Source organism: Geotrypetes seraphini, chromosome 6, assembly GCF_902459505.1.
Source record: "Geotrypetes seraphini chromosome 6, aGeoSer1.1, whole genome shotgun sequence".
NCBI classification, from domain to species: Eukaryota; Metazoa; Chordata; class Amphibia; order Gymnophiona; family Dermophiidae; genus Geotrypetes; species Geotrypetes seraphini.
In genome coordinates this window covers 125,815,640-125,833,306 of record NC_047089.1, presented here as the reverse complement: position 1 = coordinate 125,833,306, position 17,667 = coordinate 125,815,640, and the positions used below count along the sequence as shown (strand labels likewise).

Sequence of the window (17,667 nt, the reverse complement as noted above, 5' to 3'; positions counted from 1 at the left end):
CAAATGCTTCAAAAAAAAAAGGGATTGAAGGGTATAGATAGGTATAGGCCACTACTCAGGCAATGGACCTGATGGGCCGCCGCGGGAGCAGAATATTGAAAATATTTGATATTGCGTTTAAATCAAAATCTCAATAAACTTGAAACTTGAAACGAGTGCCTGTGAGATTGTGGGAGGGTTAAATACTCAAAACTTAGAAGAATAACAATTTACTTAAAGTTTTTGCTACGCCAGCTTTCTGGTATCTTTACATACAGTGGCGTACGTAGCTTATATAACACCCGGGGCCCATCATTTTTTGGCACCCCCCCATCTGTAAGAAAAACATGATTTTTAGTAACAAACCACACGTCGCACATGAGTACCTTTGAAAAGGCAGCATCTTACATATTGCAGTGAGCAGTACATCAATACACCCATTGTAAAACTAAACAAGCCAGACCAGCACAGATCAATCCTACACCATCAATCCTAACAGAAAACCATGTCTTTCGAACACACAGAACACAGAAAACACCATCGCCTAGTATGGAATATGTCATCACAAACTAACCCCTCACTCTTTTACAAAACTGTAGTTTGGATTTTAGCCACAGTGGTAATAACCCTGACGCTCATAGAATTCTGAGCATCAGAGCTTCTACCACCACGGCTGGCGCTAAAAAACGCTCCACAGTTTTGTAAAAGGGAGGATAAAATAGAAATACACAGTTTCAACGCTCTAGCTCAGAGGTGCCCAAACTATTTGACTTGTGAGCTACTTTAAAATGACCAAGTCAAAATGATCTACCAACAATAAAATTAAAAAACACAAAGCACACTATACGCTGAGAAAATGTTAATTATCATTCCTATTCTGGGTTTTTTTCAGAGGTCAAGGCAGATGACTCTATGCATTGTCACCTCAGTAACAACCATACAAAAATAGATAAATATAACCTCCATCCTTTTTATTAAACCACAATAGCAGTTTTTATCGCAGGGAGCAGCGCTGAATGCCCAGCGCTGCTCTTGATGCTCATAGGCTCCCTGCGCTAAAAAACACTATTGCGGTTTAGTAAAAGGGGACCATATTGTAAAATATAGACAGCAGATATAAATTCAGAACTGTGCATAGTAAGTGAAGGGAAGTTTTCATCTCTGGGAATTTACCCAGTTTACTATTAAGTTATTTGGGCAAATTCCTTTGAAAACTGTGGTAATACTGCCTCCACTTTGCTAAATTTAAAATAAAATCATTTTTCCTACCTTGTCTGGTGATTTCATGAGTCTCTAGTTGCACTTTCTTCTTCTGACTGTGCATCCAATCTTTCTTCCCTTCTATCAGCCTGTATGCTTTCTCTCCTCCACACCTCATTCCCTTCCCCAACTTTTTCTTCCTCTCTCCCTGACCTTTCTTTCTTTTTTTCTGTTTCTCTTCTTTCCTTCTGTTTCCCTGCCTGCCCCCTTTCTTTCTTTCTCCCTGCCGTTCCCCAAGCCACTGCCGCTGCCATCGGGGAACAAGACAAACCAATGGATAACAGGCCCCAAAGCCGACGCCGACGCATGCTCTCCCTGCTTCGGGCCGATCAGTCTTCCTCTCCCCGATGTATATTCTGCCGTCGGAGAGGAAGTTCCGCCCAGCCAGGCAGCGATTGGCTGGCCTGAACTTCCTCTCCGACTGCAGAATTGACGTTGGGGAGAGGAAGACTGATTAGATCCTGGGTGATCGACTCACTTTGCCTTGGCGAGCTACTGGCGCCCCTGCCTTAGAACACTGCCTAGGACCCTGGGGGAGCACCATATGAATTATTTTCAAGCTACACTTTGTGAAATGACAACAAAAATTATATTCCATTCTGACCACATATGACATTTTTACCACCTACAATGTTAAGGATCTCAAAAAACCAAAAGAGAAGTAAGAAAGCAACCATCCATATTTCCTTTCTACAGGTTTCCTTATGATTAGTCAGCAAAGGATGATTTGTCTAAAAGGGGATAAAAATTTAATATCTATAAATATTTACTGTATTTGAAACACATTTGCTAGATATTGGTTCAACATAACTTACTCCCCACCCACCCTTTTACTAAGCCACAGTAGTGGTTTGTACTGTGGCCCGAAGCACTAAATGCTCTGACGTTGCTCCATCACTCATAATGAGTGTCAGAGCAGTGTCAGAGCATTTAGTGCTCTGTGCAACAGTAGAAACCTCTACTGTGGCTCAGTAAAGGGGGGGGGGGCGTACATTATCAGTATTAAATGTAACAAAATAATACTAAGGGCTCAAACTTAAATGAGAGAGGGACCGTTGGATGACTGTGGAATAAGAACTTAAGAATTGCTGCTGCTGGGTCAGACCAGTGGTCCATCATGCCCAGCAGTCCGCTCACATGGCGGCCCTCTGGTCTAAGACTGGCGCCCTAACTGAGGCTAGCCCTACCTGTGTACGCTCTTGTTCACCAGGAACTTGTCTAACTTTGTCTTGAATCCCTAGAGGGTGTTTTCCCCTATAACAGACTACGGAAGAGCGTTCCAGTTTTCCACCACTCTCTGGGTGAAGAAGAACTTCCTTACGTTTGTACGGAATCTATCCCCTTTCAACTTTAGAGAGTGCTCTCTCGTTCTCCCTACCTTGGAGAGGGTGAACAACCTGTCTTTATCTATTAAGTCTATTCCCTTCAGTACCTTGAATGTTTCGATCATGTCCCCTTTCAATCTCCTCTGGTCGAGGGAGAAGAGGCACAGTTTCCTTAATCTTTCGCTGTACGGCAGCTCCTCCAACCCTTTAACCATCTTAGTCGCTCTTTTCTGGACCCTTTTGAGTAGTACCATGTCCTTCTTCATGTACGGCGACCAGTGCTGATGAGGGCACACTATGGCCCAGTACAGCGGCATGATAACCTTCTCCGATCTGTTCATTCCTAGCATTCTGTTCGCCCTTTTCGCAGCCACCGCACATTGTGTGAATGACTTTATCGACTTGTCGATCAGAACTCCCAAGTCCCTTTCCTGGGAGGTCTCTCCAAGTACCGCCCCAGACATTCTGTATTCGTGCATGAGATTTTTATTACCGACATGCATCACTTTACACTTATCCATGTTGAACCTAATTTGCCATGTTGATGCCCATTTCTCGAGCTTCATTATGTCACGTTGAAGATCTTCGCAATCCCCCTGTGTCTTCACTACTCTGAATAACTTCATATCGTCCGTAAATTTAATCACCTCACTCGTCGTACCAATGTCCGGATCATTTATAAAGATGTTGAAGAGCACGGGTCCAAGCACCGAGCCCTGCGGCACTCTAGTGATGCTCTTCTAGTATGAGTATTGTCCACTTACCCCCACTCCATTTCCTATGCTCCAGCCAGTTTTTAATTCACGTGAGTATTTCACACTCAATTCCATGGCTCGCAATTTGCCAAAGTAGTCGTTCATGCAGAACCTTGCGGGAGCGCTAAAGGAGGACAAAGCAATCGCCGACAAACTGAACACATTTTTTATGTCTGTATTTACCGAAGAAGATTTACACAGCATACCAGAACCCATCTGGCTATATGCTGGAAATGAAGACAGAAAGCTCATAGGATTGATGGTCAGTCTAGAGGAGGTGTGTAGGCAGATTGATAGGCTTAAGAGCAATAAATCCCCGGGACCGGATGGCATCCATCCGAGGGTCATGAAGGAACTGAAAGGATCCATAGTTGAACTGCTTCAACTAATAACCTATCTGTCGATCAAATCGGGAAAGATTCCGGAAGACTGGAAGGTGGCGAATGTTATGCCGATCTTCAAGAAAGGTTCGAGGGGAGTCCCGGAAACTACAGACTGGTGAGACTGACCTCGGTACTGGGAAAGATGGTAGAGGTGCTGATAAAGGACCGCATCATTGATCATCTTGACGGACATGGGCTGATGAGGAGCAGTCAGCACGGTTTTAGCAAAGGCAGATCGTGTTTGACGAACTTGCTGCACTTCTTTTAGGGAGTAAACAGGCAGATAGACAAGGGCGACCTGGTCGACATTGTATATCTGGATTTTCAGAAGGTGTTCGACAAGGTTCCGCATGAACGACTACTTCGGAAAATTGCGAGCCATGGAATCAAGGGTGATTAAATTTGCGGACGATACAAAGTTATTCAGAGTAGTTAAGTCACAGGGGGATTGCTATGATCTGCAACGTGACATAATCAGACTCGAGAAATGGGCATCAACATGGCAGATGAGGTTCAACGTGGATAAATGTAAAGTGATGCATGTCGGTAACAAAAATCTCATGCACGAATACAGAATGTCTGGGGCGGTACTTGGAGAGACCTGCCAGGAAAGAGACTTGGGAGTTCTGATCAACAAGTCGATGAAGCCATCCATGCAATGTGTGGCAGCGGTGAAAAGGGCAAACAGAATGCTAGGAATGATAAAGAAGGGGATCAGGAACAGATCGGAGAAGGTTATCATGCTGCTGTACCGGGCTATGGTGCACCTGGAGTACTGCGTCCAGCACTGGTCTCCGTACATGAAGAAGGACACAGTACTACTCGAAAGGGTCCCGAAAAGAGCGACTAAGATGGTTAAAGGGCTGGAGGAGTTGCCGTATAGCGAAAGATTCGAGAAACCGGGCCTCTTCTCCCTCGAACAGAGGAGATTGAGAGGGGACATGATTGAAACATTCAAGGTACTGAAGGGAATAGACTTGGTAGATAAGGACAGGTTGTTCACCCTCTCCAAGGTAGGAAGAATGAGAGGGTACTCTCTAAAATTGAAAGTGGATAGATTCCTTATGAACATAAGGAAGTTTTTCTTCACCCAGAGAGTGGTGGAAAACAGGAACGCTCTGTCATAGGGGAGAACACCCTCCAGGGATTCAAGACAAAGTTAGACAAGTTCCTGCTGAACCAGAACATTCGCAGGCAGGGCTAGTCTCAGTTAGGGTGCTGGTCTTTGACCAGAGAGCCGCCGCGTGAGCGGACTGCTGAGCACGATGGACCACTGGTCTGACCCAGCAGAGGCAATTCTTATGTTCTTATGAGAGATTTAAGGTTGAACACAGTCTCTTACCTTCTTTTATGGCTGTCCTCAGAGCACAGAGCTTGGTATATCAGGCCAATTAAGCAAAACCAAAGTGCTACTAGTGCAATTATTCTCCATTCGTCGACTGATTTAATAAGAGGTATGCAGCCCATTGACCAATCAAAACATAGCCACCAGGGACACAGTAGCAACCATGCATTCAATGAATAGTAGTAATTATAGTTTATAACCTGTAGGTTAAAGAAAGAAACATTTATTTGATACTAGCCTGCAAAAAAAACATAGATTTTAACTTGAAAGTATATTATTAAAAAGAAAAGTATGAATTTGTAGAATATCAATTATTTAAATTTAACTATTTCACCTCTATCTAACCCCCCCTCCCTCCTGGGGACACTAGTGGGTTCATAATTTTTAAAAAAACGTCTAAAAAGTGTCCTAAATGGCTACTTGGACAATCAAAAAGCCTGATCGTCCAAGTACCCATAATCAAAGCTAGTTTTAGACGTATCTAAAACTAGCTTAGGCCTTTCCCCTGCCACTAAACGCACAAAGAGAAAAAAGGCGTGTTTAGAGTAGGGGAAAGGGCGGGCGGTGGGCGGGAGGAGGGCCGACCTACACCTAGGCGTGCAGCAGGTATAACCAAAACCTTAGGCAGGTTGCCTAAGGCACTTATACGTTTTTGACTTAGACGAAGTCAAAACAGGTCTAAGTGCTGAAAAAGGGGCCGCTGAGCTGATCGTGGCTGCTGCGATCAACTCAGTGGCCCCAGCAACCTGCCTACCCCCTACAGCAATGATCGCGGCAGGAGAGATGCCTCATCTTCCCTATCACGATGTCATCACTCCTCTACCCGAACTGCCACGACCTGCGGCAGGAGAGATGCCCTATCTCTCCTGCTGTGTGTTGCGGCAGTTCGGGTAGAGGAGTGATGGCATCGCGGTAGGGGAGATGAGGCATCTCTCTTGCCACAATACATCACCCACCCCCGACAACATCAGGGCAAGAGGAAGCCCAAGCCTTCCTGTCCCGCGATCGCTAAACCCCCCCTGATTACGGTCGGGCAGGACGGAACCCAAGCCCTCCTGCCCCGGGCACCTGTGGCACCCCCCGACGATATCGGGGCAAGAGGGAGCTCAAACCCTCTTGCCCCGCGGCACCGACGCCCCCCCCGATGATATTGGGGCAAGAGGGAGCCCAAGCCCTCTTGTCCCGCGGCACCGACGACCCCCCCCGACGATATCGGGGCAGGAGGGAGCCCAACCCCTCCTGCCCAGGCAGACCCCCTACCCCCACCCCCCACTACAATACGGGTAGGAGGGATCCCAGGCCCTCCTGCCCTCGACACAACCCCCCTAACAACCACCCCCCTCGAACCCCCGATCGGCCCCCCCACCAACCCGCGACCCCCCGCCGACCCCACGACCCCCCCACCCCCAATCCCACCTCCATGCCTTTGAAATGTTGGCCGGATGGACGGATGCCAAGCCCGCCCGTCCGGCAGGCCAACCGGCTCCAAAATGGGGCCGGATTGGCCCAGGCAGCTGAAACCCTGCCCACAGGTGGGGCCTAAGGCGCCTGTGCCAATCAGAATAGGCCCGGGAGTCTTAGGCCCCTCCTGTGAGCGGGGCCTTAGGCACATGGGCCGGCTTGGGCTCCCTCTTGCCCCGATATCGTCGGGGGGGGGGGTCGTTGGTGCCGCGGGGCAAGAGGCTTGGGCTCCCTCCTGCCCCGTAATCGGGGGGTCAGCGATCACAGGGCAGGAGGGCTTGGGCTCCCTCTTGCCCCGATGTTGTCGGGGGGGGGGGGGGGGTTGTTGGTGTGCATTCTGTAACCGGTGTTGTTTTTGACACACCGGTTACAGAATCCAGCTTTTAGGTGAAGGACTGGCTCCTCCTTCGCCTAAAAGCCCTTGTGTTGGACGTTTGGGGCTTAGGCGTTTTTTTGGTTCATTATGGGGTATAAGTGTAGACGTCGTGGGGGTATAAGTGTAGACGTCGTGGGGATCTGGGCGTTTAAACAGCTGAATGTAGAAGCAGGCCATTATCAAACAAAACCTCCATTTGGACTTTTTTTTTATTATGGACATTTTCCCTGCTTCTACTTTCAACTTTTAAGGCCTTAGGCCAAAAGGGGACTTAGATGTTTTTTTTTTATTATGCCCCTCCATGGGGCAAATTCTATAAATGGCATCCTGATTTCAGGCAGTATTAGGTATCCTATTGCTGTCTAATCAGCTAATCAGGATGCATGTTTTGTAAAAACAAACAAAACCTGAGGCAGACCGCCTACACAGTAGGCATCTGTTGTGGGTTTAGAGAAATACGTTGGGACACTTAAGCTCACCATAGACTGTGCATGGGCATGGTTTTGTCTGTAAGTGGCCTTGGAAGAGATTAAGTGGCCCTAGGCCTCTCCCTAGGGCCACGATAAGACGCCTGAAATGTAGGCCAGCAAAATGCTGGCCAATATTTCAAATAGACGCAGTCGCTGAGCTTATTGCAGCAAGGAACTCTCCCTGCCGTGATCAGCTGAGTGGCTGTGGCTGTATCCTCCCTCATGAAGTCGGTAGGCAGGAGGGAGGCCCACTCAGTCTTACCAGAACCCCCATGTAAACTCAGCCACAGGAGGGATGCCCACTACCTCCTGCCCTGGAACTCCCTCCCCCCCCACCAAAGCAAGCCGAGCAAGAGAGATGCCTACTCCTTCCTGCTGCCACCCCCCAAACTCAACCCCCCCAAGGCTCAGGCCCCCATCCCGCACCCCAAACTCTACCCCCACCCCCTCCGTACTTTTCAATTGAATGTCCAGCCAGAGAGATTCTTACACCCTCTGGCTGACTGGCTGGCCCTCCACTCCAAAAGGGCAGGCCTTCGGGGAGAGGCCTAAGGCTCTGATTGGCTCAGATGCCCAAGGGACCCTCCCGTAGGGTGCCGGTTAGAGAATCAGGCTGGTTAGGCAGGGTTGGGTATCTGTCCCTTAAGGCAGATGCGTTTCTGTATAGGACGCTGGTGTGCGATTCTCATTCGCTTCTTAGGCGGCTGCAGAAACTGGCATCCTATACAGAATCCATCCCTAAATTCTCAAATGCATCTCCGACACTCATAGAATTCCTATGAGTGTCAGAGCATTTAGTTCCTCGGGCTGCACTAGAAATCTCTATTGCTGCTTAGTAAAAGAGGGTCTAAATGAGCATGCAATTATTTTATACTACAGCTAGCACAGTTACTTACCGTAACAGGTGTTATCCAGGGACAGCAGGCATATATTCTCACATGTGGGTGACGTCATCTACGGAGCCCCGGCGCGGACAGCTTTTCAAGCAAACTTGATTGAAGTTTCAAGTTTGCACACTGCACCACGCATGTGCGTGCCTTCTCGCCCACTAGAGGGCGCATCCCACCTCGTGGTCCTCAGTTCCATAACTAGCAAGGAAGCCATCCCCGGGGAGGCGGGCGGGTTGTGAGAATATATGCCTGCTGTCCCTGGATAACACCTGTTACGGTAAGTAACTGTGCTTTATCCCAGGACAAGCAGGCATGATATTCTCACATGTGGGTGACCTCCAAGCTAACCAAAAAAGGGCAGGTGGGAGGATGGCAATTTAGGAAAACAGATTTTGCAAAACTGACTGGCCAAACCGGCCGTCACTCCTGGATAAAGTGTCCAGACAGTAATGAGAGGTGAATGTATGAACCGAAGACCAAGTGGCAGCCTTACATATGTCCTCCATCGGAGTGGATCGGAGGAAAGCTATCGAAGCTGCCATCGCTCGGACCTTGTGCCCCGTGACTCGACCCGGGGGAGGAAGGCCAGCCTGAGCGTAGCAAAAGGAAATGCAAGCGGCCAACCAGTTAGACAGAGTGCGCTTGGAAACTGGATGCCCTAATCGATTGGGATCGAAGGACAAAAACAATTGAGGAACCTTCCGATGAGGCCTGGTGCGTTGAAGGTAAAATGCCAACGCCCTCTTACAGTCAAGCGTGTGAAGCGCGGTCTCGCCAGGATGGGAGTGGGGCTTCGGGAAGAACACAGGAAGGACAATGGACTGATTGAGGTGGAAGTCAGAAACAACTTTAGGTAAAAACTTAGGATGGGTGCGGAGAACCACCTTGTCGTGATGAAAGACAGTGAAAGGAGGGTCCGCAACCAAGGCTTGCAACTCCCCGATCCGCCTGGCGGAGGTGAGGGCAATTAGAAACACCGCCTTCCAAGTCAGAAATTTCAAGAGGGACTTGTTGAGTGGCTCAAAAGGGGGTTTCATCAGTTGAGCCAGAACCACATTCAAATTCCACACGAGAGACGGAGGCTTAAGAGGGGGACAAACCCTGAGTAACCCTTTCATGAAGCGTGTCACCAAGGGATGGAGTGACAGAGGGCGTCCCTCCAGATGTTGGTGGAAAGCGGAAATCGCACTGAGGTGAACCCGCACCGAAGTGGTTTTCAAGCCGGAGCGCGACAAATGAAACAAATATTCTAAAACCGAGGATACCGGAACTGATACCGGATCCAGGTGAAAAGACTGAGCACCAGGTGGAAAACCTGGTCCATTTCTGCGCATAGCAAAGCCTCGTCGAGATCTTGCGGGAGGCTTCCAACACCTCCTTCACCGATTGAGACAGGTCCGGAGGAGTCAGGGAACAAGAAACCAGGCTGTCAGGTGCAATGACTGCAGATTGGGATGTAACATGGATCCTTGACTCTGAGACAGCAGAGAAGGAGAGACAGGCAGGGGAAGAGGCTCTCTGGCACTGAGCTGGAGCAGCAGGGAGAACCAGTGCTGACGCGGCCACCGAGGTGCTATGAGAATCATCGTGGCCGTGGACGATTTTAGGTGTACCAACGTTCGCATGATCAGAGGGAACGGAGGGAATGCATACAGGAACCTCCCTTCCCAGTCGAGTAGGAAGGCATCCGCTTCCAGACGGTCCTGCGAGTACATCCGAGAACAATATAGTGGTAGTTTGTGTGTCTCCGGAGAGGCAAACAGATCCACCTGTGGCGTTCCCCAGCGAGCGAAGACCTCGCGTAGAACTGCTGAGTGTAGAGTCCACTCGTGCGGTTGCAGAAGTCGACTGAGTTTGTCCGCCAGGCAATTCCGTTCTCCTTGGATGTAGGCCGCCCGGAGGAAGATGTTCCGGGAGGCCGCCCACTCCCAGAGGCGAAGAGCTTCGGAGCAGAGGGGCCATGACCCCGTTCCTCCCTGCTTGTTCACATAATACATTGCCACCTGATTGTCCGTGCGGACGAGGACCACCTGGTCCTGCAATATGTGAACGAAGGCTCGAAGTGCTAGGAAGATGGCTCGCAGCTCTAGCACGTTGATGTGACACTGACGGTCTTCTGTCGACCACAGGCCCTGCGTGCGAAGACCGTCGAGGTGGGCTCCCCACGCGTACTCCGAGGAGTCCGTGGTCAGGACCTTGCGAAAAGGCGGAGTGCGGAACAATAGCCCCATGGACAGATTTGAAGAGTCTGTCCACCAACGCAGCGATTTCCGCAAGGGCGGAGTCACCGAAATGAGGCGAGACACCGGGTCGCACTCCTGACGCCACTGGGACGCGAGGGTCCACTGAGGGATCCTCAGATGTAGTCTCGCAAACGGCGTGACATGTACCGTTGAGGCCATGTGGCCCAGCAGCATCATCATGCGCTTGGCCGACACCTTCGACAGTTGAGAGACCTGGTGGCTCATCCGTACCAGGGCTTCCAACCGCTGGGTCGGCAGGTAGGAGCGTAGGCGCACCGTGTCCAGCACCGCACCTATGAATTGAAGAGACTGCGAAGGCCTCAACTGAGACTTTGGAAAGTTTATCTCGAACCCGAGAGTTTGCAGGAAGGCAATAGACTGTCGGGTCGCTGAGATAACCCCCTCCCTGGTCGGGGCTTTGATGAGCCAATCGTCCAGGTAAGGGAACACGTGAAGTCCACGCGACCTGAGGGCTGCTGCAACCACCACCATGCACTTCGTGAATACTCGTGGGGACGCGGCCAGGCCGAAGGGCAGTACCCTGTACTGGAGGTGGAGGTCCCCCACCTGGAATCGTAAGAATCTTCGACAGGCGGGGTGCACCGGAACATGGGTGTATGCTTCCTTCAGGTCGAGGGAGCACATCCAGTCCCCTTCCTCCAAGAGGGGATACAGAACCGGGAGAGATAGCATTCGAAACTTCTCCCGGGCCAGGAATTTGTTGAGCTTCCTGAGGTCCAGTATGGGGCGCAGGTCCCCGGTCTTTTTTGGGACCAAGAAGTAGCGGGAGTAAAACCCCGTACCCCACTGGTCCTTGGGGACCGGCTCGACCGCCCGAAGCTTCAAGAGGGCTTTGGCTTCGGTTATAAGGGTCGGTAGCTGCGAACGGTTGCAGGGGACTAAACTTGGGGGACTGTCCGGCGGCGAGGACACAAAGTTGAGCGAGTAGCCCTCGGAGACGATCCGGAGCACCCAAGCGTCTGAGGTAATCCCGGTCCATGCCTCCCGGAAGGACCGAAGACGGCCCCCGATAGGAAGGGGTTCCTGTGAAAGTGCGGAGGGGAACCCGCCCCGTCCGCTCAGCCCGTCAAAAGGAAGGCGCTGGCTTAGAAGGGCCCTGCGCCGGGGCTTGGGGTTGTCCCCCTCTGCCTCGCTGAGACGGACGTCTCGGAGGCGGTCTCGAGAAAGCCGGGGTCGACTTCTGAGGGTATCGGCGCGGCGGAGGCCGAAAGGGTTTCTGCGGCGGGGGCCTAGGTTTGGGGCGGACCAGGGATGCTAGAGAGCGCTCCTGTTCCGACAAGCGCTTGGTCGCCGCATCCAATGACTCGTCGAATAACTCGGACCCCACACAAGGCAAGTCTGCCAGGCGTTCCTGCAGGTTTGGGTCCATGTCGAGGGTGCGAAGCCAGGCCAAGCGGCGCATGGCCACCGCGAGGGCCGACACCCTCGAAACCAGCTCAAAGGCGTCGTACACTGCATGGAATAGGTACAACCGCAATTGAGACAGGTTGGACATAAACTTGTCGAATCCTGCTCTTTGGGAGTCCGGTAACGAGTTTCGATATTGAGGAAGGTCCTTCACCATACCACGCAAAAAGGAGGAAAAGGTGAAGGCGTAGTTTAGAACCCTGGTGGCCATCAGGGAATTTGAATAGAGGCGGCGGCCAAACTTGTCCAGGGTCCGCCCCTCCCTGCCTGGTGGAACCGCCGCAGAGACCCGTGAGGGCTGTGATTTTTTAAGAGCAGATTCCACCAGAAGAGACTGGTGTGAGAGCTGCGCCTTATCGAACCCTTTAGGGGGAATCGTCCTATACTTCGATTCCATTTTTGAAGGCACAGACGTGACTGTAAGAGGGTTTGACAAGTTCTTCAGCCAGGTTTGCAGAAGGACACTGTTGAGAGGGAGTCTAGGCACCTCCCTAGGAAGAATGGGGAGGTCCTGTTCCTCCAAAAATTCTTTGGAATACCGAGAGCCTACCATCAGGTCAATCCCCAGGGCTTGGGCCATGTCCTGAACGAAGGATGAAAATGAGGACGGCCTAGCCTGGGGAGAGGGGGTTCTCGACCGCCCCACCGAGGAGAGGGGGGAGGCCTCATGGGAATAATGAGGATCCCTAACCGATCCCGAATCCCAGGATCCCCTCTCGAGGGCCCTCGAGGGGGAAGGGGAAGTTGTCCTCCTCGCAGAGCCCTTGGGTGAGGACCCAGGGGTTCGTGGGACACTCTCCCGTTTCCTCGGCGAGGCGGCCCGGGAGGACTTACCATGGGGTGAGCGGAGGAGCCTCGGGTTGTCGAGGCGCAACTCCGACACCTGCAACGCCTCGCCCCCGAACGACAGGGAACGGTCGCGCCGAGGCGAGCCTCGGGGCCGCTTAGACTTCCTCGATCGACGCCCCGTCCGAGGTCGCGTCGAGGGCGAGGCGTGTCTGGAAGACCCGGAGGAAGAGGAGGAAAGACGGCGCACTCTGCGCAACTTTTCTTTGGGCCTTACACTCCGCTCAGGGGGTTCCCCCGAGGTCGAGGTCCGGGGCGGGGCCGAGACCGAGGTGAACGGGGTCCCAGTACCCGAGACCGAGGTCGCCGAGGCCGGGGCTCCCGAGGGAGCCGAGGCCGGGGCCTCCGGGACGGAAGGCGTCCAGGCCGAGGTCGAGGCCGCCGGAACCGCAGCACGCTGCAACACTTCCAGGGCTCCCGACAGCTCCGATGAGATCAGAGCTCGGAGGAGATCCTGGAAGGCCGGAATCCCCACGAAGGTGGGGAGTTCCGGGTCCGGGGCACACTCCCTGTTCGAGGAAGAGGGCCGAGGCGAGGCCGAGGCCCCCGAGGACGCCGAGGCCGAGGTCAAGGCTGGGGCCGAAACCGAGGCCGACGTTGAGGCCTTAGGCGGCGCGTCGGCGGCGAACAATTCGGCCATTCTTGCCTTACGGCGACGGAGGGCCCTGTTTTGGAAGGTAGCACAGCGATCACACGAGTCTGTCGGATGTTCGGGCCCAAGACAGACAATGCACCACCGGTGAGGGTCAGTGATGGAAAGCAACCTCTCACACCGGCTGCACTTTTTGAATCCCGTAACAGGACGGGACATCCACGAAGAAAAAGAAGAAGGCCGGGAATGTACCGACGTCCCGCGGCCACGGCTTCCGGGAGCCCCCGGAACCCGACGAAAAACGAAAGGCTTTTTTTTTTTTTTTTTTTGAAAAGAAACGAAAGGAAGAGAGTACCGCGAACTAATTCGAAGGGAAAAACAAACTAAACGCGGCAGCTAGAAGGCAAAAACGCTGGAGCTCAGATCCACAGGGCTTTCTTGCTCCGCGGAAAAATTTGAACTGAGGACCACGAGGTGGGATGCGCCCTCTAGTGGGCGAGAAGGCACGCACATGCGTGGTGCAGTGTGCAAACTTGAAACTTCAATCAAGTTTGCTTGAAAAGCTGTCCGCGCCGGGGCTCCGTAGATGACGTCACCCACATGTGAGAATATCATGCCTGCTTGTCCTGGGATAACATCATTTTCTTTGCAATTTAAAGGTTAGATTTTTTTACAGTTTTACCAAATAAAATGTGCCAATTAAAAATATTCCATGAAAATGGCATTATCTTTGCTCTCTCTTCCTAGAAGGATGCAGGGTATCACAGGTCAACAAGATGCATCTTCTCTTACTCTAATTCAGAAGGAGTGTATGATTAACAAGGTTAAACCCAGCTCAACTAAATCAACAAAAATTGACGTATAAATGCATCTTTTAAAATGCATATGCAAACCAACCTTGCATTCTTACAATGTAAGTGAAAAGTAAAAGTTAACATATCAGATCCTCTGTAACACTGTTAGGGAAAAGCTAGTCATTTCAATACCTATATAGTAAGCATTTTCTCCACAGACACTAACCCCCTTAATTTTACATACAGTACTCAAAATCAGATATGCAAAATTGGGCAGGTGCCCTATTTGCAATTTAAATTTAATTTGTATCAATGATTGGACGCTAACAATTATTGGCACTAAATGTTAATAATTGAAATTTATGTGCACAACTTTAAAGTTGCTATTCTATAAAGATGTGTGCATGAATTTTCTGCGCAGATCCCATAAGGGTGGGCAGTCCAGGAGCATTATTGGAATTTGTGCATAGTGTTATGGAATAAGACTGATACACACCTAAGTTAGTTGTGAGGATTGTACACCAGGTTTCACTTGGCATAAATCCTTATGTCTAAATTTTGGTGTGGATCTCAGTGTCAAACACTATTCTATATGTAATGTAATTTATTTCTTATATACCGCTACATCCGTTAGGTTCTAAGCGGTTTACAGAAAATATACATTAAGATTAGAAATAAGAAAGGTACTTGAAAAATTCCCTTACTGTCCCGAAGGCTCACAATCTAACTAAAGTACCTGGAGGGTAATAGAGAAGTGAAAAGTAGAGTTAGAGGAAAAATAAAAATAAAATAAACAGTCCCAGGATGCCTATGTCTCCTCCCCTGCGATGTTCTCCCATCCATGCATTCCCTCCCAGACACACTGCCCGTGCCCCAGCCGCTCCAAGGAGGCTGCCCCAGATGAGGCCCACGGTGAATGTAGGATTCTCTCCTCTGCGGGAAAGCCGCCCGGAGCCGACAGTCGATCTTCTTAGCGGATTGCATGGGGGGAAGAGTTCACACTCTTGGTAGGATCGGGTCTGTGTGCTCTCGGTGGTTGTGGCTGGTCTCGTTGCTGCTTAGGTGTAAAAGCAGTTGATCTCCACTGCTGCTGATATTTAAAAGCAGGCAGATTGATCTCTCCAATGGACTGCAGGGGGAGGAGTTCACACTCCTGGCAGGATCGGGTCTGTGGGCTCTTGGTGGTTGCGGTAGGTCTCGCTGCTGCTTGTATGTAAAAGCAGTTGTTCTCCCACTGCTGCTGATATTTAAAAGCAGGTAGATTGATCTATCCAATGGAATGCTGGGGGAAGATCTTATATGTCTGGCTGGATCGTGGCAAAATGGTGCCCAACTCATAAGAACATAAGATTTGCCATACTGGGACACACCGAAGGTCCAGCAAGCTCAGTATCCTGTTTCCAACAGTGGCCAACCCATTTCATAAGTACCTGGCAAGATCCCGAGGATCCCAAGTGCGAGGCAGCAGAGCAGGGAGCAGAGAGGAGAGGGAGAGCAGAGAAGCGAGGCGCTAAGAAAGCGGAACTAGTGCCAGGGAAGGAGAAGGAACATCGGGGCAGCGAAGAGCCTTGAGAAGAGCCAAGTCGCAGATGACAGGACACCTAGGGGCAGCAAGGTAAGAACAAAAAAAAACCACATAGAGGACAGACTAGCACACAGCGGTGGTTAACACACAGAGGATAGACTAACACACACAGTGGACAGACTAATGGGCGCAGCAAGGTAAGAACAAGAACAAAAGTTAACATCCAGCACATAGCTAGCTAGCAACAGACAGCACACAGCACACAGTGTGCAAACTAACCAACACATAGCAGGCAGATTAACCAACGCAAGCAGGCAAACCAACCAACACACAGCATGCAGACTAGCCAACACAAGTAGATACACCAACCAGAACATACCAACAACCGGAGTACAAACAACAACCGGAGTACAAACCCAAGTGAAAAGACAGGACCAGGAATGGCAGGGAAGACGAGGAGCACCAAGACTACAATCAAAGTCAACTCCCTGGCAGCTGAAGAAATCCAGATGAAAGCCACAGTCTCCGTGCAGACTGAAGAGGACCCCCCCTCCCCCCGATGGAAGGTAAAGATCTCTGTACAGACCGAAGATGAGCCCCACCTGAAGACTTCAATCTCTGTGCAGACAGAAGACACCCAGCAACAGCTCAACAGAGGCATCCTGCAGGAACTAACGAGTCTGAGGGAAGAGGTGCAGCGGCTAAGAAGTATCCGGGAGAGTGAGGCATTCATCGATGGAGTCCTCCTAGAACTGTCTTAGGTCTCTGAGCAAGTGCATGAAGATAGGTCCATTCTCAAGACACCAGAACCAAACGGACATGCAGCATTGGAAGTAACAGCTGGGGTACAAGAGACTAGGGACGATGACACCTGGCAATTAGTCATCTCTGCAAGCAAACAAGAAGAGACTCAAGACGATGACACCTGGCAACTAGTCACCTCTGCAAGCAAACACAGAAGGCAGTCCTCCTCTTGGTTATCTTCAAGCAAGCACAGCAACCTCACATCAACTCCGTAGATCACCCTGAGCAACAGATTTCAGCTCCTACAAGAAAGACCCGCCAGCAGAACTCAGGAGGATATTCAGGAAGACATCCAGGAGTGTAATCTCGAAACCCGGCAGACGACAACCCCAACTCAAGAAGCAATGAATCAGCACCCCCCCAAGAAGCGCAGAGTGGTCGCCATTGGAGACTCTATGCTGCAGGGAACCGAGGGACCGGTATGCAGACCAGATTCACAAGCAAGAGAGATCTGTTGTCTACCATGAGCCAAGATCCGGGATGTAACCACCTGCATTGGAAAAATAATCAAGCCCCAAGACCATTACCCAATGCTCCTCATCCACGTTGGGACAAACGACACCGCCAGGAACTCACCAGAGAAGATACAGAAAGACTTTAAAGCCCTAGGAGAGAAACTGAAGCAACTGGAAGCGCAGGTGGCCTTCTTCTCCATTCTACCGGTAAGAGACAAAGGAAGAGTCAGAGAAGAATGAATCAAGAGTGGCTACGGGGATAGTGCAAGGAGATGAACTTCGGCTTCCTAGACCACGGACAGGCACTTCAGGGACTGCAGGGTCCAGATGGTCTGCACCTAACCGGAAGAGGGACAACGCCTGGCTCACCTTCTCCGGAAGGCTTTAAACTAGGTGAGCCGGGGGAGGGGACCCACTCTCACACAAGTTGGGTAAGTAACTCGGAGGTAAGTAATCGCGCGAATACTAAAGGGGAGAGAGGGAGGTAGAGCGAGAGGCACAGACTTAGTACCTGAGGTAAGTATTCAAGTCGGTAGAGTGGGGGACAGAGGGAGAGATGGAGACTCCATCTTGGGGTCAGGGGGAAAAAAATCACATGGACAGGGGGCCAGGGGGGAGAAATCGCATGGACACTGAAGGAGACAGAGGCAATAGTAAGGGAGACAATGGCAAGATTGAAGGCGAGATTGAAGGGGACAAACTATCTCAGTCTGAAAATACTCCATGCAAAAAGAAG

At 50.9% G+C, this 17,667-nt stretch overlaps 1 protein-coding gene across 5 annotated transcripts in view; it reads right to left on the bottom strand.

The window, feature by feature from the left end:
- Nucleotides 1–17,667, bottom strand: part of TMTC4 (transmembrane O-mannosyltransferase targeting cadherins 4) — a 275,681-nt gene that overhangs the window by 59,665 nt on the left and 198,349 nt on the right. For all 5 annotated transcript variants that reach the window (XM_033948831.1, XM_033948832.1, XM_033948833.1 and 2 more), the window contains one exon: nt 5,045–5,247. In XM_033948831.1, the coding sequence (XP_033804722.1) occupies nt 5,045–5,247 (203 nt within the window). The remainder of the gene's footprint in view (nt 1–5,044; nt 5,248–17,667) is intronic.